This window comes from Eretmochelys imbricata, chromosome 3, assembly GCF_965152235.1.
Source record: "Eretmochelys imbricata isolate rEreImb1 chromosome 3, rEreImb1.hap1, whole genome shotgun sequence".
In the NCBI taxonomy this organism is placed as follows: domain Eukaryota; kingdom Metazoa; phylum Chordata; order Testudines; family Cheloniidae; genus Eretmochelys; species Eretmochelys imbricata.
The window spans coordinates 29294007-29318799 of NC_135574.1; the positions used below are offsets into that span (position 1 = coordinate 29294007).

The 24793-nt window shown below is 39.6% G+C and overlaps 1 protein-coding gene across 1 annotated transcript in view; it reads right to left on the reverse strand.

Annotated features, from left to right (window-relative positions):
* Positions 1 to 24793, reverse strand: part of GREB1 (growth regulating estrogen receptor binding 1) — a 78105-nt gene that overhangs the window by 18034 nt on the left and 35278 nt on the right. Inside the window, exons 13-23 of the mRNA XM_077811555.1 lie at positions 24243 to 24440; positions 23967 to 24147; positions 21398 to 21590; positions 19375 to 19511; positions 17632 to 17971; positions 16059 to 16174; positions 15153 to 15352; positions 14100 to 14189; positions 10233 to 10846; positions 2530 to 2632; positions 778 to 936 (exon numbers count right to left, since the gene is read on the reverse strand). Coding sequence (XP_077667681.1) covers positions 778 to 936; positions 2530 to 2632; positions 10233 to 10846; positions 14100 to 14189; positions 15153 to 15352; positions 16059 to 16174; positions 17632 to 17971; positions 19375 to 19511; positions 21398 to 21590; positions 23967 to 24147; positions 24243 to 24440 — 2331 coding nt within the window. The remainder of the gene's footprint in view (positions 1 to 777; positions 937 to 2529; positions 2633 to 10232; positions 10847 to 14099; positions 14190 to 15152; positions 15353 to 16058; positions 16175 to 17631; positions 17972 to 19374; positions 19512 to 21397; positions 21591 to 23966; positions 24148 to 24242; positions 24441 to 24793) is intronic.

The following is a 24793-nucleotide window of genomic DNA, read 5'->3' on the forward strand; positions in this document are numbered from 1 at the left end:
CAATCCAGCTCAGGTTTGCCAGGACAGGCAGTCGCTATCATGTGATTGATGTCAGAACCAAATGAGGAGCGTGTCCAGTGACACTGTGAAGTGGACTTTCATCTATTGGGTCCTGAACTGAGACACCACCTTGTTCCACACAGCCCACTAAGCAGCCATCAAATGGATCACTACTTCACTGGACCACATTCAAACTGGTGGCCCACAGTCCAATCCTAACCTTAGCCAGGGCAGAACATGTTTTTGGGCCCACTCCCCTAGCAGTGGAACAACCGAAAAAAAAAAAAGCCGGCCAATCAGGATTGGAGGGAAAAAACCAGCCGAGCACCACAGCAGTTTGGCACCCCAGAAGTTGGTGCCCGGGCAACTGCCCTGCTTGCCAGCCCTGCACACATGTGTAGTCTTATTGAAACATAATGGGACAACTCAAGTGAGTAAATTTACTCAGATACATACATGCTTATAAGATCAGGGCCTTACTAGTGAAAGGCTACATAACTTCCATACCACAAAACACTCACGCTGCTCATCCTTATGTGTTGTTCCTTATCTGGCAAACTTTTAATCCTTTTTCAATTTAAATCTCATGTTAAAACTATAAACAATATAGCTCTGTAAATTGTAATTACATATCGACGAAATCCTGGCCCCATTGGAATCACGGGGAGTCTTGCCATTTGCTTCAATAGGGCCAGGATTCCATCCATACTGTCTATAGTGGGTGCAAATAAATAAATAAATACATGCATCTCTCTCTGTTATATTTTAAATTCTGACCGTCACTGTTCATATTCTGAAGCCTTGTACAAATCAGACTTGCATCTTCATATTTCGGATCATGAATAGTGTAGTCAAAAGGTATCTTCTTAAATGTCTCCAAATCAGGCCACATGTCTCCTGGCTGGTGATAACATTGATCTGATTCTTCTTGGAGTTCTAGAATAGTAAAAAAAACCAAACCCAAAACATGCAGTTTACAATAAATTGAATGATGTCTCCAGTTTTACAGAATGCTTTTTTAAAGAGATGTGTGAAATCAACTGAAAGGTTCAGATGATTGCATAGAAAGATACCCCAACCTAGAGCAAGTCTATGCTATCCATATAGTTTAGGAGGTTATTAATTATTATTATTGTACTATTATTTCTTTTACTATTTTAAGGCAACAATATCTGTGAAGCTGTTTTCCGCAGAAAAACTAGTGAACACCTGATCAATTACTCAACATTCCTCACCTCTCAATGCAATTCTGCCAAAACAGAGCAAAAGCACCTGTCAGAAGCCATCTGGAATCATATATGCAGAGATAATAAAAGCACCACAGCAAGGATTTTACTGGTAAAATGGACCAGTCAGCAGGTGTCTCTCCGCTGACTTCAATACACTTTGGAGATGGAGTTTTCAGTTAAGGGAATTTGGTTTGTACTCTCCTGCACTAGTAAGGACTCCAAGGTGTTTGGGAGCAGACCCTAAGCTGTTGCACTGTCATAGTTCCACAGAAGTGACTGGAGCTATAATCATTTACACCAGCTGAGGATCTGCTGCTTGGAAACTAGAAGGGAATAGGAAACTCAAGCAGAGCTATTCACACAGGATGAAATTCTTCCCCATGCAGGGGGCTAGCCAGCATACAATGTATGATCCTCTTCGATTCTATGTAAGCACTCAAAACAAGAATTTAAATGAGACTTACGTGAGGCAAAAGCTTTTGTACTGCTTCTCTGCACAGGGGAGAATTTTACCCCCCAGAGTAAAAAAAACATCAACGTCCAGAATTACATCTGGAGAAAGAGGGGAATGAGGAATATGCTGAAAAAACTGGAAATTGAGAATAGGATCAACTACTGGAAAGCAGTATGTATGTATGTGTTTTTCTCATTCATATGATGTCTTGTTTACCTAAAATGGATAATATAGTGACAGTATTGCTGATGGTTTTTACCCCCCAGAGTAAAAAAAACATCAACGTCCAGAATTACATCTGGAGAAAGAGGGGAATGAGGAATATGCTGAAAAAACTGGAAATTGAGAATAGGATCAACTACTGGAAAGCAGTATGTATGTATGTGTTTTTCTCATTCATATGATGTCTTGTTTACCTAAAATGGATAATATAGTGACAGTATTGCTGATGGTTATAAATCTGTCAACGTTTCCAACTAACCTCCTTTTTTGCATTTGACCAAAAAATAATCATTCAAGGCTTAAAGTCAGTATATTGTTTCTCAGCATGAGATGAACTATTTTTAACATACATAAATGCTGCTGCCAACTTTCTAAGAAAAACAGAGATGTGCTAAGAGAAGGAGTGAGCTCTAAATATAGAGAAATTAGCTAATCACAGGATTCCAAATTAGAAGTTAAAATCCTTAACTACTTAATTTAAGAACTTTAAATGGATTGCAGTAATGTAAATAAACTACAACGTGAAGGTGAAAAGCACATGATAAACTCGTCAACAATTGGTCCAATTAACAATGTGATATAAAAAAATCCCCAGAAGCAAATGTCTCTTCATCAACAACTTACTAATATTGATTTCCTCCTCATCATAAACATCCACTTCCGTCAGTCTAATCAGCATTCTGGACAAGATACTGAGGAACTGAAGATAGGCTCCCGTTTTTCCTATCTGTAACAAACATAAATCAGAAACTAAACAGATGTTTATCATGAATGCCATTCTTTCATTATTTGGAAACTTGGAATTGGAATGACTACTGTAATCTAATTTAAAAGTAGGTCAAAGTCCAACTCTTAAGTTCTCTTGCATGTACATTCCTATTCCTGTACATTCACAAATTTATATGGGATAATTAATGACTCATCTTACACAGTAATGCAACTTTTATGCAGGAAATTAACATTCAAAATATACCTTACGTAATACCTTCGGGATACAGGCATACAAATAAAAAAAAAAAAACTCACCACAAGCAACTTCTCTCCCCTGAACTATACTCCCTACAATGGGCAGGAAAACACATTTTTAATAAACCAAACAAGTACATTACATGAAAATCTGCCAGGGAAAAGCATAATAACACTAAAGCTTTACCTCATCCCTTCCAAGCCTGTGCATTCATTGATTGACATATTGAGGCAACTTTCTATATTGAAGAATGAGTTGAAACAGGTCCATAGGACAGAGTGCATCATACCCTCGTAGTTTCTCTTTTCAATTAGATATGATATGCAAAATAATGTAGTATTTCACCTCCCAAGCTAAAAAGGTTATTTTCCCTGTGCTTATGTGATCTGTTATTTAAATTATTTCAGAGATCTAACCCTTTTATTTTTTTTTAACCCAAACCAGAGAAGATATAGTTCGTCTCTCCACTATGCAGACATGCATTGCTGTGCTTTTGTACAATTTACTTTTTCACCTGATTTTACAAAGGGATGGGCCAATTACTCTCAGGCAGCAGATAGTTTAAACAATGAATTGTCCTATCATCTTGCATGTGAACTTTACTGGACACAATGTTACTTAAATAAATAAATAAATAAATAAGCAAGCAAGCACCTAAACACGGTGATTGACAAACACTGGGCCCTTGACATTAATTCAGGAAGAAATGTCCATCTTGCAGGGATAGAGCAGCTTTCACAAATTCTATTTGCACTTTGCCTTCTTTCTTTGTAATTCAACATTAAAAATTACACTGAAGACAACTTGATAATCATAAACAGTTGCCTCTTCAGTGCTCAGGCTAAGAAATTAATTATAATCCTGATCCTGCTTCTATTGAAACTGTACAGTTTATTTCATGAGGCCTGACAATAAACTGACAGCAGTGCGGATCCTGCTTTCCTGATGTACCCAAGAATCCAGTTGCCGTGAAACAACTATACTGGAGATTTGAGGAATGTCAGAAATGTAGGATTGAGTCTAATGAGAGTTGTATTATTTTAAACAGTTTATGGAATAAACGTTCATTTCACTTTACATTTGAAAGAAGGAGGCTTTGAAGCTGAAACAAGACAAAAGTAACATTTGTTCTCTTTACAGATGACAAACAGCAAACTGGTACCAGCACTTCCTACTAAATCAGATTTCTCTCAGAACTCTCAGTTGTTAACCTAGGAACTGATCCAAAGGCCATTGAATTCAATGGGAATTTTTTTATTGACTTCAGTGAGTTTTAGATCAGGACCCTACAGCTGAAAGTAATAGTTATATTATAGTGACTACCTGGGTCCAATTATTTGTGAATCAACTAAACAAAAATTTCATATCTTGGAAATGATCCCTCATCTAATATTTCATGCAAATGTATAATTGATTGTGCTTAGTTCCAGAAGAGTATAGTACCTACATCGTCTCCCATGTTTGGGATTACTTCTGCGTGTCTTTATCAGAGCTTTCATTTCCTCTGAAGTGACACTTGGATTTCCATTAAGATCATCAGTAATCTGTCAAAATTGGGTGAATTTGACAGAGTCTCAGTTTGAGAATAATTTTATAGACAGTTTGACTGTAATAAGGTGACTCTGTAGCTCAGATGTATGCCCCTCATAGCTGAAATAGGCAAGATCTCGTTACCAAGTTCCTTTTGATAGAACACAAACTTCCTTAACAGGAAAACAGCTTTCCATTCATTAAGGCAACTGTCAGCTCCAGAAAGCAAAATTTTAGAGCGAATGGATTTGCAACATGACCTTCTCAGTAAATGGAGCTGCCCGCAACACTTGTTGCTGATACCTTTAGTTTTTACATCTAGCCTCCCTATCAATCTAAGTAAATAAAATACCAGATGGGGTAACTTTGCCTACAAGAAAGCAGAGGTATTGTATAACTATCAATAACTGCCAAAATGTGGCAATGCCCAGTGCCTTGTTAGATGAGATGTTTTGGGTTCCAGGCAATCTTTTATCCACCTTGATGTAGAACACTCACTCTGTTTCTTTTTCTGTCTACACAAAGTAGGAGGAGTGCAGTCTGATGCAGACAGAACAGACAAGGTCTTGGAAGAAAAAGGCTCAAGAAGGGAAGAAGCAAAAATCTCAAGCTTTTAGATCATTTATGAAAACTGAGATGCGTGGCACCAGCAATCGTTCACTAGTCTGATTTCTGCTTAACATTTGCCATGATTTGGGGCATGAAAAACTAGGGATACATTTATATTCCAACCTTTTAATCAGAATGCCATGTGACAGTATTTACTACTTATGATGACAACATTTAGGAATGAATCTGAGTTGAGGTTTTCCTTACAAGATGCTCAATGGTGGGAGGATTCAATTTCTGTGTACTAAAGAGACACATTTATAAAGTACAATACCTGCTTAAGGGGAAAGGCAGTCCTGAGATCTTAGCCAGGATATTATTCTTTCCATGGATATCTATGGTAAACTGAAAGCAGGTGGTCCTTCTGTCCAGCAATCAGAGGGTGAGATTCCAGTCAGCAAAATGGTTTAAGTGCTACCATGTTGATTTGTAGAAGAGACATTCAAAGTGCTGTTATAACATGTACCATAAAGGGCTCCCCTTTTTCCACTGGTTTCAGACACTGCACAGCAGAATGATTGACAGGAATGGCTCTCAGATACCAACTCCTGTGGTACAAGCCATCTGATTGACCACTTTCTTATCATCTCTACTACTAAAAATGTGCTTCCAAATCTTCACATTTGAAAAAATATGGCAAATGGAAAAAACACTTCTATAATTTTTTCTAGTCCAGTTTCCAGGTGAGAGAGTTCTGAACAGACCACAGGAGTGGTTCTCAAATTGTGGTCTGTGAAACACTTGTGGTTCACAGAAAACACGCTGATGGTCCACAGATGGTGCTGGCTCTTCTTGTTTCCACCTGTTACGTTGCACTAAAAGACATCTAACAATAGATACATTAAATACTTTCCTAATATTATTTTTGCATGTGAGCAACAAGCTCTAGAAATCTGAGATGTTATCTGTGGGTGGTAGGGCAAGTGGTGTAAGATGTCATGGATGGGAGGTTGCCCTGAAGACAATCTTTCCTTTAGGCTAACAAATTTATTTGAGCATAAGCTTTCGTGAGCTACAGCTCACTTCATCGGATCCATTCCGAAAGCTTATGCTCAAATAAATTTGTTAGTCTCTAAGGTGCCACAAGTACTCCTTTTCTTTTTGCGAATACAGACTAACATGGCTGCTACTCTGAAACCTTTCTTTTAGGCTGTGGTTCACACAACAAAAGCATCTGAGAACCCTGTATCTCAGAGAGTCATTCACAGGACTTAGACTGCTTCCACACTTATAGAAAGTGCTGTTTTCAGGGTACAAAAACACAGCAAAGAAACCCAGCAATAGCACCAAACCTCTTGCATGTAATTTGGGAACATAAAAGAAACTTATCTCTTCAAAAAAAACAACACCCCAAATTTCAGTGAATTTGGTGGTCATGGATGGTATTAAATTTGAGCACCCTGGATGATGAATTTATATCCACAGAACTGGTAAACTTTTTCACAGCCGTGCATATTTATCCATACTGCCCAACCAGTGTCTTAATATTGTTCTAGAGAGCTCACCCCAGGGATGAAGCAGCAATACTATCTCCATGCTTTATCACTCTTTGCCCTCTGCTAAGACTCCTAACAAGAAAGATAATTGTTTCAGTGGGTTTCTTAATGTGGACACTTGTCTACTGAAAAATGGTATGAGTCTACCAACTCCTTTCACATGAAAGGAACTCTTGACAATGGACATGAAGATAAACAAAATTTCTAGGGCAAGTTGACTTCTTTCCCTCATTAATTTCCAAAACCATTCCCAGGGGATCTGAAAGGCAGTCAGCGTATATAATTTCCAATTTACACAAGACTTTATGCTATTAACCTACAAATAAATCTTGAGACCGTCCAACCCAGAATGCTATCCAAGAACGCATTCAAGTGGAATCAAAAGACTATAAATAGCTTGTTGAAAACCCTTTGGGACAAAGATAAAATTGAATAAGGACAATCTAGAGGTGCAGGTCACCAACCACAGACCTTGGGAAGAATCCATACTAAGGTCTGACTGTGGCATGTCATAGAAGCATGCAGCCTTCAGGACCACATGCTAGAGGGTCTTCTTACCTCAGAGCTAAAAAAATGGTGCAAAAGGATGTATTAATGAAACAAAACTTCAGTGAGTTTTCTGAGTGCCAAAGGCTGAGAATCTAAGGTGGGTGATGGGTGGGAAACAAGACTTCTTAGAAACCAGTAGGAAGTGTCAGGAATAGTACTCTGGAGACCTTTTAAAGTAATGGTCCAGTGGTTCCATAGAATGGGGTGAGTGTTTCAGATTTAGTAGGTTTGGAACTTGAAGCACCTTCTCTCCTTCCTTTTATGCTTAGATTTGTCTTTCTGGATATAAGGCAGTAACTCTAAGAAATACAGAGGCATCCTGCATTCACTAAGGATTTGGGTTCGCCAGATAGGGTGAGAGAATTTCTCCCCATATTTCATTCAAAAGAAGCAAAATAAAAGGCTGCTGAGAAAAATAAGTATTGGAGTTAGCTAATGGCAAGTCTCTTTTGCCCCTTTTATTCCTGTGTATGTATTCAGACCACTGGTTGATGTCCTTACATGCAGTTTTTATCATTAGTTTATTATTGGTATTGTGGTATCACCCAAAGGCCGCAGTGGAGATCGGAGCTTCATACATAGTGCTAGGGGCGTACATACCTTGACTGGAAAGTAACCATATAGAAGACATTTTAGTCAACCGTGGACGTGTTATGTATATGAGGGGAAGGAGGAGAATTCCTGAATGCTAAACATTTCGGCAGTGATACTTATAGTTTTGGTTCACTAGAGTGCTTAATTTTTCTTAAATTGACTTTTTATGTTGTATGATAAGATAACAACTTTCTAGTGTCTGAAAGGATACGCTTAGAATGGCATGTCTAATAGCTGATCTCTATCGGCTAGTATGAACTCTGGCTTTCTGTGGTTTTAGTCAGTGGGTTAATGTTACAAAAACTGGAAATCTAAGTCTTTGACTTAGTTTGGATTTGTCTCTGAAGAGCTCAGACAAGACATTATGGTGCCAAAATCTTCTACTGATTCCTCTTAATGCAGTAGGTAGCATAACTCCACATATAGTGCAATGGTTATGAAACAAGCCCATGAGTGGAACACACTTCTGGAAAGAAAACTCTTTATTTCTAAAGTGAGACAGGAGCTCACATTTGCTATATGTTTTCTTTCACCTTTCCATTAAAATAGACAACATACTACCGTACATTAAGCCCAAAACAACCAACATACTTTAACTGTTTTGGGATTTTTTAGAATATATTCCCTTTAATATGTTTGGGGTTTAGACATTAAATGGAGCTAAGCAGCCCAGCCATGTTCCCCAACATACTAAAATGAGAATATACCCCTAAAAATGAAACATTTAATAAAATGAAACATTTAATTCCTGATTTCCTCCATAAAACATTCAGTATGAAACAGGTGTGTAATCAGGAAGAACTGGTGAGTATGCAATAAATACATGCATTGAGAATATTTTTAGGACCAGATCCAACTCTCATTAAATTCAATTGGAAATTGTAGGTCAGAACCTTTGTTCTGGAGACAGTCAGAGAAGAGATGGAGTTGTAGAACAGACAGTGTTCTTCTGAGGTGAAATTCACCTCTGTGGAGAGGGTCAACCTGAGTCCTATGTACCACTTAATCCCTCAAAATCAGGCTTGCACTCCTGCCCCAAGAAGCAGACAAATGAATAAATAAGCAGACTATATTTTCTGCATATACTTGGCCAATGACACATAGCATATGTGTGTTAAGGGCCAAGTTCTGTCCTCAGATGAATACAGGACTCCCATTGACTTTGTTGAGAACCACAAGCATACGTCTGTGGGCAGAAATCAGTTATCGTACAGCCAAATTAATGCCATAGTAATATGAACTACTACATATGGGTTATTTTGTACCCTTATTGTAGCTTTGGGAACCATAACTTTGAACTTCTTGATTTTTAGGCATGCAAAATTCCAACCAAAATTACATCAATGTATGTTTTTCTTGGATGTGGAAACATACTAGCTATCTGTTGCACAATACATCAGTTTTTACCTTGTCTGTGTTTACCACACATTCATCTCTTTTGAACACTTATATCTTAATCCACAGCAAACACTGAGAGTTTTGATCATGGAGATGGAGAGCAGTGAAGAGATGTTCTTCAGTGATCTATCTGATACCCTCTATACATTTATAGCAGCACTTGCAAGTGCCTACATACGCAAATAGATAGAGTCAATTTGTACTCTTACTTACCCCAGTGTGACACCATCTATTTCAATGCATTGCACTTATTAAACTGGGAGCAGAATGTGGTCTTTTCTGTACTGAGACCTCTGCAATACACACGTACAGAAGAATGAGTGGAAGATTGAACTCTGGCTTTCTCCGGTTTTAGTCAGTGGGTGAATGTTACAAAAACTGGAAATCTAAGTCTTTGCCTTAGTTTGGATTTATTTCTAATTTCTGAGGGCTGTATGCAATATTCTCTCTGCGGCTGTGGTGTTTCCCCCATGCCTGGCATGTTGCATAAAACTTCAGTGGAACATCAGAACATTTAGTATCTAGTATGTGCATTGAATTGAAGAGACACCATGCTCATAGCCGCATGCTAAATATTCTTCAGGCACTTAAGAGGAAAAAGGCTCCCTGAGGTCTTTACCTACTTCCAAGTGTCCTTACAAAGTCATTTGAAAACTTGGGCCAGAAGTTCAGCTGTCTCTGTTGAAGTGGATCAGTCCCTCTTGTATTTGCAACAACTTCTATTTCTCTGCAAACCATGATGGAAGTGGCTGAATCTGCCAACTTCACACCCTAATCAGCTTGACCATAAGAAATAGACCCTGTGTGGCTATTCAAACTTTATTTAAAATGTAACTCCTATTAGTCTGTAACAAGCTGCAAGGGACAGCGCGGTGTGTAAAATGTATTTTCAAAGAAAAAAAAACCATCATTTCCTTAAAACACAACACTAATTGTATAAAGATTGACAACAAAAAAAGATATCACTACAACTTAATTGTCCTTGCCTCAAGTTAACAGTGAGGAAAGGAAGATTATTTAACTAAGGTGGATACAGTAATAAAAACATAGAAGAGAGGTTATTTTTCACCAGTGAAAAAAATCAATTAGGTATGAATAATAATCTCATTAACCTAGCGCTTAATGAGATGAAGACAAAATTAATCAAAATAAAACAATAATAATACCCTATTCTTATTACACACCTGAGGTGGCCCACTCAGCAGCAGCCTCCTTGGGTGAAAGGTGTCCATTCTGCCCTCATTTCTATTATTGTAGTCCATATGGATTGGCTTGGGAACTGTCCACTGGCGATAGTATAGAGACTGTTCCGTGCAGGTCATCATTTTACTCATGACAGGGCGGAAAGAACTCGCCCACATCACAGAATGATAAGGCAAGAGGGAAGAGGACTTGGGAAGTCCACTGCTGTCAGTAGAAGTAATAATGTCATACACCAGCTTAGGCAGGAAAACAATGGGGGGCTGTTTTGATGCTTTAGTCATGGAGCACTGAGATGTCTGCATGATGAAGGAGTTGTGAGTAGGTGCAGAGGAAGAGGAAGAAGAGGAGAAAGGTGATGATGATGAGTTGATGGAAATTTGGGCACTTTTTATGTTCTGTTTTGAATCCAGCTGTTCAGCTGCAACTGGCAAGTGCTTGCTGATCACTGTTTGCGCCCCCTTTTCTACCTTCTGCCTTTGCCTTTCACAGTTCTGTGTGTTCTCTTCAGTACTGCTGCTTAGGACTAGGTGGGGTGACTTTGCTATGTCTCCTGGTGTTGCTAAAGGAGGAGATGATTCCATGCAGAATGCTGCACCTAAAAACAAAATCTGTATTTCAACATGGGGTAATGTGATTCTTCAGCAACTACCTTGAACCACAACATTTCTATTACACTTTTCATTGTCAAACCACAGTAAACAAGATATAATGCAGACATCAAAAGCTGTGAGTCCAGGCCTGCTCCTGTTGGGCCAAATTGTGTTCACCTAACTCACACAGGTAGCCTTATTGAAACTAACGGGAGTATTTGTATGAATAAGCCCATGCGAATTTGGAATACTAAAATCCATGGCAAAGTTCCCACTAATTTCAGCACTGAGCCTTATGGTTGTTAAATTTTCCATTTCTTCGAGAAATGTTTAAAAAAAATTTTTTTTTAAATTTATTTGTCACAGGTTATTTCCCCCGCCATACATACAACTATAACAGTTTTAATGTAGGCATGATTTTGATCCTAAATGTTCTACCGGAATCCCATTAACATTACACTTATCAGCATCCTGGAAGGTGAGGCCCTGATTCTAAGAGTTGCTGAGCACCTGCAACTCTCAAAGATTTCAAAAGGGAGATGCAAATGATCAGCAGTTCTCAGATCAGCCTTTCAAAATAGCCAGTTTGCTGAGGCACTGATCTCCATAGCACTTATTGGACTCTCCCTGCAAGCAACAAAAAAAAAAGAAAAGAAAAAAATGATTGTCAGCACTGATATAAACAAACAATCTCATAAAGTCAAGTAGACTTCAACCATCTAATTCAGGGCATGCACCAATTTCCAAGAAAGCTGTTATACAATTCACACTCCAAAACCAGAGTTCCCATAAACCCACTGCCTAGATGCTTATGACATCATGCAGGAACTCCACAGATTATGCCTATCAAAGATAGATGCAATCTCCATGAGACATGGATCAACAAAGTTGGGGAGTGTTCACAATAAAATTCACAGATCATGCTCCCTTACACCAGACCCTACTCCACAACACCCTCTGTCATGACTAGCTATGGGGGACCTGCTAAGTGTGAACTCCATAGTTTCTGGGCGATCCAAAAGTGATGTGCAATAGTTACATACTGTGGTTCCTTTCTTGACTTTCTATTTTTCCACAAACACATATGAGGGATGCTCACCTGCTTTGTCACCATGAAACAGGAAGAGACAGCCCAACTGCATACTCCAAAGCAACCAATATCAGAATAACAACGATAAAAATGTCACCAACAATGTGAATACATTTTGGACTTAGTACTACTGTGACAACATGCCAAAGACCCATATCCACGTGCAAGAACTGGCCAAAGAGATTTTCTTTAGCAAACAGATTCAGGCCAACAAAGCCACAAGTGTCATCCTAGGGCAGCGCAGAAGAGATCAGCAGCCTGACTTTGAAGAACAGTATACATGTCAAAAAGTAAAAATGTTCAGGGGGGGGCTTATCCAAACCTTTTGGTGCTTTTCCATTTGTAATGGCAACTGTGCCTTGTGGCAAAAGAATTCACAGTCAGAACACTCATAGCTGTGGTGTGAACAATAATTATTTGGAAATAACTTGGAACATTTAATTTTACAGCTAATGCAACATAACATGTTTTGTGACATTCCATGAAATTGTGACCCTCCACATAAACATTTATATATTTTTACTGAAGTTTGATACAACGCATATTGAACATTTTTGTTCTGTTCCATTAGTCTCTGCCCATAAAAAAAATCATCATACAAATTTAAATTTTTTAGTACCTCCTGACATTGCTTCAAAAACTTTTACTCCTGGGGGAATTCTGCACCACTGCACACATGCCAAATTCATGTTCCCCCACAGCGTTTTTTCTCGCCACAGAATACCGTAAAACATTCTGCCAGGGAGCCACTGCAATTACACCTTTTGCCCACCAGGGGCTGTTGTGGCATCAGAACAGAGGGCAGACAGCTCATGAGCCAGAACAGCCAGCCACAGAGAGGTTGAGGGCAGAGGCTGATTTTCTCACAGCGACATACCTGGGGTTCAGAAGAGCTATTGGGAAGGACAGACTAGGGTAGGGGCACAAGAGCTAGTGGGGTGACAGCACTGAGCCAGGGACCAAATGGGAGTGGGCTGCCGCTGTAGGGACACATGTGGACTGCGGGAAGCAGGGTGCAGGGAAAGACAGGGACAGGGCAGATATGCCTGAATGAATGGGAAAGGCTAGGGGTCAGCCAGGGTCTGCATGGGAGATGGTCCCCAACTCCCTAACAATCCCTTTCTCCACCCTCACCCCTGCAAAAAAAACTTCCATACTTCTCCCATTCACATCCAACAACCCTCCAGGTTCACTCCCAGACTGCCAGAAATTAATTCCCTTTCCCTCAGCTCCTCCATTACCCCTGACTCCCCCAAGCCTTTGCACTGTTTCTGCGTGGTGTGGGAAATACATTTCTATACTATAGTTTAAATTAATTATGACTCAAAGTTCTGTGTTAATATGCCTAGTAAGGAATCTATTTTCAAAAAAACATTTCCTGAATCTTATTTTGTCTGTATGGTTACAAACACACTTTCTGACAGGTATTTTGAAATAAATTACCAAAATAATTGAAACTGACATGATTATATTGACAAATAAATTATACAGAATTTTAAAATATCGTGTGCAGAATTTTTAATATTTTTGTTGCAGAATTCCCCAGAAGTAAAACTTTAATGGTCTGTTCTTAAACAAATTTCAGATTAGGAAGAAATAATACATATTCAATGTACAGGGCAAAGTATTGACAAAACACAAACATTTCTAAAAGAAACACCCTACACTCTAAAATTTGTGAGCACACATTCTAGTGCCCCCCCAAAAAGTTCATGAACATTTTTTCAGGCAAAATTTAGGAAGGTCCTTTGAAAATACAGAGGCAGGCCCTCAGCTGGTGTGAGTTGTCATGAGTCCACTGATTTCAAACAGAGCTCTGACAATTTGCACCAGCTGAGGATCTGCATCTGGTACCTGTCATAAAAATATTAAAGAACATTTCTGTTGATATGGTACTATTGTATAATACAGTGACCCCACTCAGAGATCTGTACAATGGCCTATGCATTCATGGAGCAAGCATGAGGCAATCTGTTTATTTTTGATCTCAGAAGTATGATTCTTGAAAGCTCAGATTTTTTTTTAATTTAATTGTTAGCAAGTTCATTAAAACAGGTTTTGCCAAAAACCTAATGATTTGTGTCTTTTATTCTTCATTTGCCAGGCTAAATGAATTGCTGCTTTTACATCCTAAATACCACTTGAGAAAGATTATCATAAAGTCTTACTTGAAGCTTTTGAAGAGAGAGATGAAGATGCAGAGTCATGGGAGTGTGATCTCTCTCTTTTGACAGGACTTCTCTTTTCTGAAGTGGAGCCTGTTTCATGAGAAGAGGGAGGATGGAGGAGAATTAAAATTCTAAAGACCAATTCTCGGCTATGGCCAAAGTGCATAAAGTGAAGGGATGGGCAAAAGTGGCTTAAAACTCATCTAGGTGCCTGGATTCAGGTGCTGTTCTGAGTGTGGCCATTTTTCCTAGGCTATGGTGGAGCAGCCTAAGGGCTGTTCTAACTTTGGCTGAGTTGCAACAGCCTCTGAGAGTCAGAAATGCAGCCAAGAGCTGGCATAGTGCAGAGGTATCTCAGCCCCATTCCCTCTTTGCTAGTCATGCCTCCTCTTCTTTGCTATCCCAGCAGCATGGAGGATGTGTGACACAGTAGCCCCTATGTTGGTACTACCAGGTGACCACCCTTAAAATGGGATGCGAAACCAGCTTCAGGATCAGACTGTACCTTTCCCTTTGATAACAATATAATTTCATCCCCCTCTCAAAGCTGCTGGTCACAGTACATCTTTCTGTTAATTTTGGCCCCTATTCTGCCACCCTTATTCAGCTGAGCAGTCCCTTCAATGTGACCTCCTTGAGCAATCACTTATCCTCTCTGTGCTTCAGTGCTCCCATCTGTAAAATGGGTAAAATAATGACTTTTCAAGGGTTCTGAAGTTCAACTAATTAATGTTAATAAAATTTTTTGCATTCCTCAGCTGTAAGACACAATATATAGTAAGTACAATTAACATTATTTGATAAGTTTAATTCCAAAAGTACACAAACCACCACTGTAAATTCAAATAATGTCTCCCAGTCTTTTACAGCACCCTGTGCTACTAATCGCTGTATACTCATGTATTTACTGTTCCCTTCCTTTTGACAGTTTGCTTTGCACTCTTAAAGGCTAATGTACATCCCACTAGCTGAAATTTATGGTATTAGTATTTAATACACAATTGCTGTTTGAATACATTTTAAGAGAACTGGCACTACACAGGTTCATTTTACCTTCTGTCACTATTTCTTCATCTTCATTATCAGTACTGCTCAGTTTCTCTGGATCACTCTCCAACACATCATTCACGACCACCTTCTCCATGTGGATTTCAGAGCTAACAAAGTATGCTGCCAAGCCAAGCTCTTGCTCCAAAGCTGTCCTTACTAAGCAAGAGGAATTTATTAAACGTAGGTCACAATATCTCAGTGATCTGGAACGAAACCAAAAGATACTATGAAAATTTAATGTATTCCACACCTTTATTTCTTTTGCAAACACAATCAATGAGGAATTTTGTTATGGCCTACTTAGCTGATGTGTGAGATAGAACAAAATGATATGAAGTGGTCACTGTCTTTCAGTAAATTCAGCACTATATTGTTTCATTATTATTACTTGAAGCAGTATAATCTAATGCATTAGGCATAAATTTAGGAGACAGATTCTTCAGAGTTCTAATCCTGGCTCTGACACTTACTTCCTCTCTACTCTAGGGATGTCACTTAACCTCTTTGGACTAATTCATAAGCAGGCACAACACCGATGTTAATGGGAGTTGCACCTACCTACATCAAGGGTTAGTGGGATCTTTTTGTGTCTTGGTTTCCTCATCTATAAAACAGGAATAATTGGGAATGTTATGAAAATGAAAGACTGCACCCCACAGCTCAGCCTCACAACCATTACCACCATCCTACTACACCACAAATGTTCCACTTTTTTGATATAGAAACTATCAAAAATCATCCATCCTGTCACTCAAATTTCACCAGCCTTTGCACCCGCAAAGGATTATGGGACACAGCAGGTCACAGAATGATTTTTCAGCCATTTGAAGGGTGCAGAGAAAAGCGAAGTTGTGAACCATTGGGAATGAACAAATATCATGGAAATATTTGTCAGTATTTCCTTCCTACCTTGGCAAGGCTTCCCCTTGAGGGTCCATTCCACTAAATATTAATATGCAAGGCAGACCTTCTAATTCCAAATAGGTCTGTGGCCTCCACTCCACATCTTCAATTTTCTGCCATATCTGTCACAGAATATAAAAACATTGGTGGGCATATTTATATGCCACAATTAAGAATGAAGAAACTAATGATTTATTGTCTATTGTATGGACCTAATTCTGCAGATATTCCACAAGAGAAATCATTGCAGGATCAGGCCCGAAATTGAAAGGTCCTGAGTTGCAAAATGGTTTTATCTTCTTTCAGAAGTTTTATATCAATAATAAACAGCCCCATAATATGACTATATCTCAGAACTCTAATGAATTGTTACCATAAGTGGCTAAATATAGATCCAAATGCTCCACCAGGAAACATGAGAAACCATTGTGAAGATGTATAGCTTGATCTTCAAAGACAGAAAGCAGAGTTACTCACTCTAAAGGTTTTCCTTTGTTGGTCCAGTCTTCTAACCACAGCTGTCAGTTTCCCTTTGATAATCATGCCCACTGGATGATACCTTTATTCACACTGATTAGTACCTAGTCGATGAGATTTCTTGATGAGTAAGGTACTACTCAGTGGGAGCAAGGGTATTACTATCTGGTCCTTATTTATTCATTAAGCACCAACAGGATATGCAGTGCTGCACAAGACACCTAAGACAACATGGCATGTGATTCTGAATTCACTTATATCAGCTTTGCAGTATGGAGTTATTCCTGATTTGTAACAGAATGAGTTCAAAATCAGGCCCTCTTCCTCAGCTTGGTTGAGCTAAGTAGATAGACAACAGGAATCAGACTCAGAATGTAAGAACAGTCCTAACTTAGAGAATACACATATTTTTGTTTTAATATGTGGTGATAGCATTTGTACTCAGTGGGGTAGTGTCTGTGGACTTCAACTTGTGTTATGCTTGAGGTCAGACTATGTGATTATACTGGTCCTTTCTCACCTTAAAAATCTATTAATCTATTATTTCCAGCATTTTCATCACAAAATCACATAAGGTCCAGAAAACATTAGGCACCATGCTTGGAAAACCTGGACCAATCAGAAACCTGTGGGTAGGTGTACTGATTCAAAGCCTTTATGCGTGGTAGGCTGTGCAATTCAATTCCAAACTGGTCACTGAGGTTTGCTCACAAGGGGAAACCTCACTGCTCTGGTAAAGGTTTTTCCAAACCAAAAGTAGCTTTCATTTTCACTTGGTCTTTTACCACCACTCTGATTCATTGATGCCCCAGTCCAGTGCAATGAAGCTGATTGGGGCTGAAGCTGTTGGTGGTTGGGAGTTCTATTCACGTTTGTAAAGGCCCTCCTGTGCAGCCATCAGAAGCTGGCTATAGGAATGACAGATGGATGTGTCTGATAGATAGGAGTCAGGCTCTTTAGGGAATTTTAATTTTGCTGGGAAATAGCCATCTCCATCACTAACATCCAAATCTCATACCAATAAAGCCTTTATATCACCACCCATCACTGAAAGCACTGCTCCTCAGAGATTCTTTTCAGGCAATGTCATTCTGCAAGTTACCTTTAGTTGCTCCACAAAGTGCTTCCCTATGGTGATTCCAGAATTAGGATTTCCCAAGATGATTTCAAAATTATCTGTGAGGGATAGTCTTTCCCTTACGTGATAAAGTCGTTCATATGCCACAGCAGCCAATGGAATGCAAGGAATTCTTAACACCACCATGAAGCCATGACCACTGGGGCATTGCCTTGAAGAGTTTATAAGGTTTTGGGTGATTTCCAGAGTTTCAACTGAGGTGTAATTCTTCATCTGAGACAGACCACTTACTGCCATCATAGCTGCAGAGTAATGCTGTACAAGGACAAATGTCCTTATCACTGCACTGTGTAATCTGGGAAATCTGAAATAAATTGTGAAGCATTAGAATCCTAGAATTAAAGTGAGAATGCTACCCTTGTAAAAATTATTAAAACTCAAAATTTAATCCAGGTGAAAAATCATGTCCAATACACAGTAGAACCTCATTGACCCACTGCTAATCTGCAGATCCTGTAATTCCAAGACCAATAGTGCAATCTCTCCACTTCTCAGTATAGATGTATATATTATCTCATGTTATTATTAAGACTTCATCATATTTGCAAAACATACTACTGGATATTTGCTAGAGTACTATGTATTAATCAAAACTAAAATGCACTTGCCATATAAATGAACATAGTGCATTATCCCTGCTTTTTACTCACTTTACTCATGAAAGATCTGACTCAGCTACTACTAAAATCAATAGAAAGAGCTGGATTGAGTCCTAATACAAACAGATTCTCCCAGTCATTAGTACAATTTTGCAAAGTTCTGCTTTCTCAATCTTTTATTCCTTGCACACCCCAACATCTCCAAGGAGTCCTACTGGACTTTTGTGCATGCAAAAATATACCTAAATAACAATTGCTATATACTTGGAGTAACCACATTTTTAATCTGACTCCCTCCACATGGAGCAAATCAACTAGCTGGCATCATTTTTTCAAGCTCTGATGATGTTCTACAGCATTCTCCCTAACTGAGTCTTTCATTGATTTAACCCCATGAGCCAAAGTGAAATCTCACCTGCTCTTTGTGGTCTGACTAAAATATTTACAAATGTTTTATGTTAAAATCAGTTTTTTGATAGCCAGCCAAATTCAGAATGGAATCACACTCCCAATATTGACTGAATAACACCTGAGCCTAAGCACAGAAATTATACTGCAACTCAGAATGCAAACTCCTGATGGTTACAACGCAAGCGTTTAAACCCACGACTTTTGACCATTAAGGCAGTTGTACTATATTTCAGATATTCCCATACATTTTGATCTGTTAGTTCACACATAAAACTAATTAACCTCATGAAGTTAGTTACTGTAAGAGCAGGGAAGCAGTCAAAAAATATTGGCTGGGGGTTAGTTAATTTCTAACATTTCACTTTGAACACAAGATTTGCTTGTAATATTATTTCTGTAGCACCTATAGGCCCCAACCAAGACCCGGGTCTCACTGTGCTAGAAGGCGTGCACATAGCAAGAGAGTGCCCCTGTCCTGAATAGCTTCCAGTCTAAATAACAACAACTTACAAAGGGTAGAAGCAGAAAAGGAGGCAAAGAGAGGTAACGTGATTTGCCCTAGGACGCACAACGGGTCGGTGGCAAAGCCAGGAACAGAAAGAACCCAGGTCTCCTGACTTGCAGCCCAGTATCTCACCCACTGGACCATGCTACCTCTCATATTTCATAATGCTTTAAACCAAAGAATGTACTGTACCTTTTTCCTAAAGCCATGACCATAGCTTCAAAAGAGCTGTCATATCGAAGCAACGGAAGACTGTGTCCAGAAAGGGTGGATTCAATGAATTCTGACAACCCAAAATATTTCTTGTTTTCATGGTATAGATCTATTCCCTAAAGTAAATAAGGCAACAGGCAATTTAAGGATAAAAACATATATAAATTATAAATAATTCATCAATCTACCATCACCAACATATAGACATTCTTTATATCTCGTACACGTACACACACAAAAATCCACATACATACACACACACATTCATACTTACAATAGGTCATTCTCAGAAGGTTTAAATTGGTGTCATTCCAATGACTTCAGTGAAGCTTACTTACAATTAACTCAAGCTGAGGATCTGGGTAGATTTATATGTATTTTTATCTTGCGCACAGTAGAAAGACTGCACAGTTCTGAACTACTTGACACATCATCTTTCCACGCATCAGTAAAAGTATGAGCCAAAAAAAAAAGTCTTAAGAAAAAAATCTTGAAAAAAATGTCAGAAAAACGGCTAGGGAACTTTTCTGATAGTTAGTATAATGCACTCTCACTGGTCCACCTTGCACACACGAACCGCATTCTGGTTATTCCCATGTAGAGAATATGAATGAAGCCTAAGATAGAGGTACCGAAAGCATGGAAAACCGCAGTGAGATGTATACATGAGAGGAAATGCAATGATCTCTTGGTAAGGTGAAGATTTAATAAAAAAAACTTTTAGGAGCCTCCTGCTTTCTCAGAATTCAAAAACAATGAAGATTAGAACCTATGATTGTAAGTACCACTTCATAAGAAGCAGGCAGATGCCTTCAGTGGAGGGAGCAGTCATGGTCTTTGCAGCTTCCTCTGAGCACTCAGGATCACACACTCCCAATATTATAATCCACTTATTATTGTTAACAAATATTTACATAAAGTTTATGGATGCTTAATACAGCTGGCAGTTACATCAGTTCTGTCCTAAATAGACTAGACATCAGAATGACACCGTAGGACTTCTTCCACCCAATAAGGTATTGAAGCCCTCCAGAGAGAAAGGCATGGCCCAGAGACCTGGATGATGACATTAGTGCTCATGGAGATGGAACAAAATGCTCCTCAAGATCCGGTCTGCAAATAAACACCTTCATTTCTTTTAGGCATAGGCAAGTGAGGTATGAAAATGTGACATACCTTAGTGGTGTGAGTAGCTCACCAAAAAAGAGTGGGGGTGGGGAAGAAAATTTGGATCACTACAAAAAGCACAGCCCCCCCCCCCCCATTCTCAGTAGCTAAGGATCCAACGCCACATACATTTACAGTTACCATATGTCCTGAGTGGTTTTATTGAAACTGGAGGCTTCAACAAATTTCATTGGATTCCTAGGAAATCTGGTCGCCTCAGGGTCATCTGTCTCCCATAGCTGTGCCATGCTGCAATGCAGCATAGCAATGCCACACATGCCATTTCAGGTAGCTTACCCTGTTCTGTCCTGCCAACCACCTCTCACTGGGAGCAGATAGAAATAGGTTTCCCCTGAGAGGAGGAAAGAAAAAGGGCCAGACAGTAGGGGAAGGATATCAAGGGCTCTTCTTTAAGCAGCTCCTGAACCAGTGCTTCTCTTCAGGCTGCTCCTTCCACGAGCCATCAAAACCTGTGGTGGAGGGTAAGGAGACTGGGAGGGGAGAAACAGTGAGGTGAGGACTGGAAGGGGACAGACTGTATGGAAGAGAAAAGGCATGGGGGATAGACTGAAAAGGGACTGATAGATACTGGGGAAAGGAAGGGGAGAAATGGAAGGAAGGTGAGTGGCAGAAGGGGAACAAAAAAGGGGAAAAGATGGAAGAATAAGAGAGACACATCTACAGACTGAATGAGGAAGAGGAGAGAGAGGAGTGACGCAGACATCATTATTCATCATTTCGCTTACAAAAACACATGGTCTCCAGTGTTTTTCAGAACATGTAAATGTAAAATAGCTACTGAATGAACCCAAAATCCTGAAAACATCCATCTTACATTGCTATATGACGAAGGCCAGTGGATTTCATTGTACGGGCTGATGTGAGTATGCTGTGTCTGCAGAGCATAGGGGAAGGAAGTCACATGGAGTGTCAAAATGTTGGGAGCTTCTTTCACCTCTCTGCAGTTCAACAATCTATCAACAAGTCCCACAGATGGTTCCGCCTGAGGATAAAGGCTGTGAACAGCGCTGCAAAAAGAAACGCCAAACTCTCCAAAGTGATTTGTATAAATGTACACTTGTGACAAATTCATGCATGTCATCATCTCAAACCTGGACACGAAAGCACAGTGAACCACCCACAAGAAATTTGGGACTGGATTCTTTGGGCTTACTCTGCTCTCTTTGCACACCACTCCAGTGACACAAAGGAAGGGGGAAGCAAACTTCATATCTCCTCAGCTGGAAACTCCCTGGCACGGTGGATTACACTGCAGGCTAGGGGATGTGATCGCAGACTTCTCTCAGCCCCTAGCGTACTGCACGAGGAGATTGAGAAGGGGCTGGCACCACAGCAATTGCCAACAGCCATGTGGTCCTCCACCTGTAGTCAGGTGCCGTCCTCTTTATAACAGCCCTTAATGTGTTTAAAGACCTTGAAAACCTATCAGGTCCCACCTAGTCTCCTTTTCTCAAGGCTAAACATGTCCAGTTTTTTTAACCTTTCCTCAAAATCCAGGTTTTCTAAACTTTTAATTATTTTTTGTCCACATCTTTTGTCCACATCTTTCTCAAGTGTGGCACCCAAAACTGGACACGATGCTCCATCTGAGGCCTCACCAGTGCTGAGTACAGCAGGACAGTTACCTCCTATGTCTTATATATGACACTCCTGTTATATGCCCAAGGGTGGTATTTGCCCTTTTTGCAACTGCTTCACATTGTTGACTCATATTCAATTTGTGATTCACTATAAACCTCCAGTTCCTTTTCAGCAGTACTACTGCCTACCCAGTTATTTTCAATTTGATTTTTCCTTCTTAAGTGAAGTAGTTTGTACTTGCTTTTATTAAATTTCATTCTGATGATTTCAGACCAATTTTCCAATTTGTCAAGATCATTTTGAATTCTAAACCTGTCCTAGTAAGTACTTGCAACCCCTCCCAGCTTGGTGTCATCTGAAAATTTTATAAGCATACTCTCCACTCCATTATCTAAGTCATTCATCAAAATATTGACTAGTACTGGACTCAGGACAGACCTCTGGGGAACCCCACTATATAGGTCCTCCCAATTTGACAGCAAATCATTGATAACTGTTCTTTGAATATAGTTTTTCAACAACTTGCACTTCAACCTTACAGTAATTTCATCTAGGCCCATTTCCCTAGTTTACCTATAAGAATGTCATGTGGGATTGTGTCAAAAGCCTTACTAAAATTAAGATATATCAAGTCTACAGCTTCCCCCCATCCACTAAGCCAGTAACCCTGTCAACAAATACATGGGAGGTGTCGATAAAACAGAACAAATGTGACAACCATATAATGCCACCAGGAAGACCCTTTCGTGATGCATTTGTTCTTGACAAATCCATATTGGCTCTTACTTATGACCCTATTATCCTTTAGGTGCATACAAATTGCTTGTTTAATAATTTGCTCCAGTATCTTTCCAGATATCAACATTAGACTGACTAGTCTATAATTCCCAGGATCATCTTTGTTCCCCCTTTTAAAGGTAAGTGCTATGTCTTCCTTCCTCTAGTCCTCTGGGATCTCACCCATCCTCCAATAAATTATGATTGGTATAATAAGCTGGTAGGGAAACTGAATTTCACTTTTGTGAAAAATTTCAATGTTTTGGAAAAATGTTCATCCTGAATCAGGACAAACTGTCAAAACCTTGACATTCCTTCCAGAAGTGAAATGCCATCTTTTTTATTTTAGAAACACCGACACATTCCTGCAGTAAGAGCATTCTGGTGTTTCTCAAATGCAATTGCCCCCTGATTCTCAAGGCTCCCCTCCAGGCATGTTGCTGAAGAGCTGGGAGCCCGGGTTCTCCCAGGAGCTGGGGGTGTGGGTGGGTGACCTGGCAGAAACCACAGAACATTTTGATTTTGACAAAATTGGCATTTTTAAACTGAAAAAAACATGCCATCAGAAAAGTTTCCAACTTGCTCTAGTAATAAGCAGCTAGCACATCATACCAACTGCCCAGCCACTGTGGAGTTTCTGCAGCACTGCAGCAGAGGGGCATTTGAAGGAGAGATGTGAAGGTGGATATTGTGATACCTTTGCACATATTTACACAGAGCTCCTCCAATACATAAGGGATAGCCTGAAAGAATGCATGAAGGTACTTGTGGGAAAATGTAACTGATGGACAATGAAGGCTGGCATTGATGGCTCAATAAAGCATAAGAGATGATAGGCAGGGTGCAGCTAGATCACCAAGGGCCTTAAAAGGAAGCATTTATGTTTGATGCATAGAAAGGGGAAGCCAGTGGAGGGATGCATACGGGGGGGTGACATAGATGAAGCAATGATCCAAGAATACAAACAATAACAATAATTAATAATAATCTCTCTAAAAATGGCCTAAGAATGAAGCTGTTCTTACCTCACAAGATCCCAGTGTGCATGATCATGGATTAGTACAAACAGTGTATGTGGATTCTGCATAGAGTTTTGCAAAAAGACTTTAAATTTAGTCTGTGCCTCGGCATCCAGCTTCACAACATATTGTTCCATCCTCTGCTTTGTAAGCTGCTCCTTTTCTAAGCCAAGTTCTAATAAAACACCTAAAGAAATGGAACAGGGGTCAGTCCTTCCAAACCCAAATGCAGCTAACAATTTCCTGTACATATATAAAATAAAGCTAGCTAATAATGAGCACCTGAATGCCAGAGGTGAAACAGTGTCTGCTGATAGGTGACTTCAGATGGAGGAACACAAATCAGAAAATCAACTTTCTCAAAGGAACCCAAATCAAGATTTTGAGTGCTGGAGTCAGCAATTGAGCAAACGTGAGACAGCAATTTCTGAGCCACCGCTAGCTGGAATGGACGAATCTGATGCCGCTCAACATTATAACCTGGAAAGAGGGAAAAATCTGTTCAGCTGAATGACTGCAGTCTAATCTTATACAAACTCTCCCTAAAGTCTGGCAGTCTTTGAAGTAGCTTGCTTATTGAGTTAGGACTCTGCTTTCAGGAAAACTAAAGGGGCATCCAAGAAACCTTTGTGAAATTGGGTATTTGCATAATTGTGGACCATCCTCTTTTAATCCTATGAATCTCAAACTCCTCAGGGCTGAAGCTCAGCTGCTGCAGTTTAAGGTCCAGACCTTAACGTCCAGAGACTAGGAGATCCACAGGAAGGAAGTGGAACTTCCATCCATGCAAACCTGGAGGACCAAAGCAAGATGAGTTTCTATTAACCTGAGTT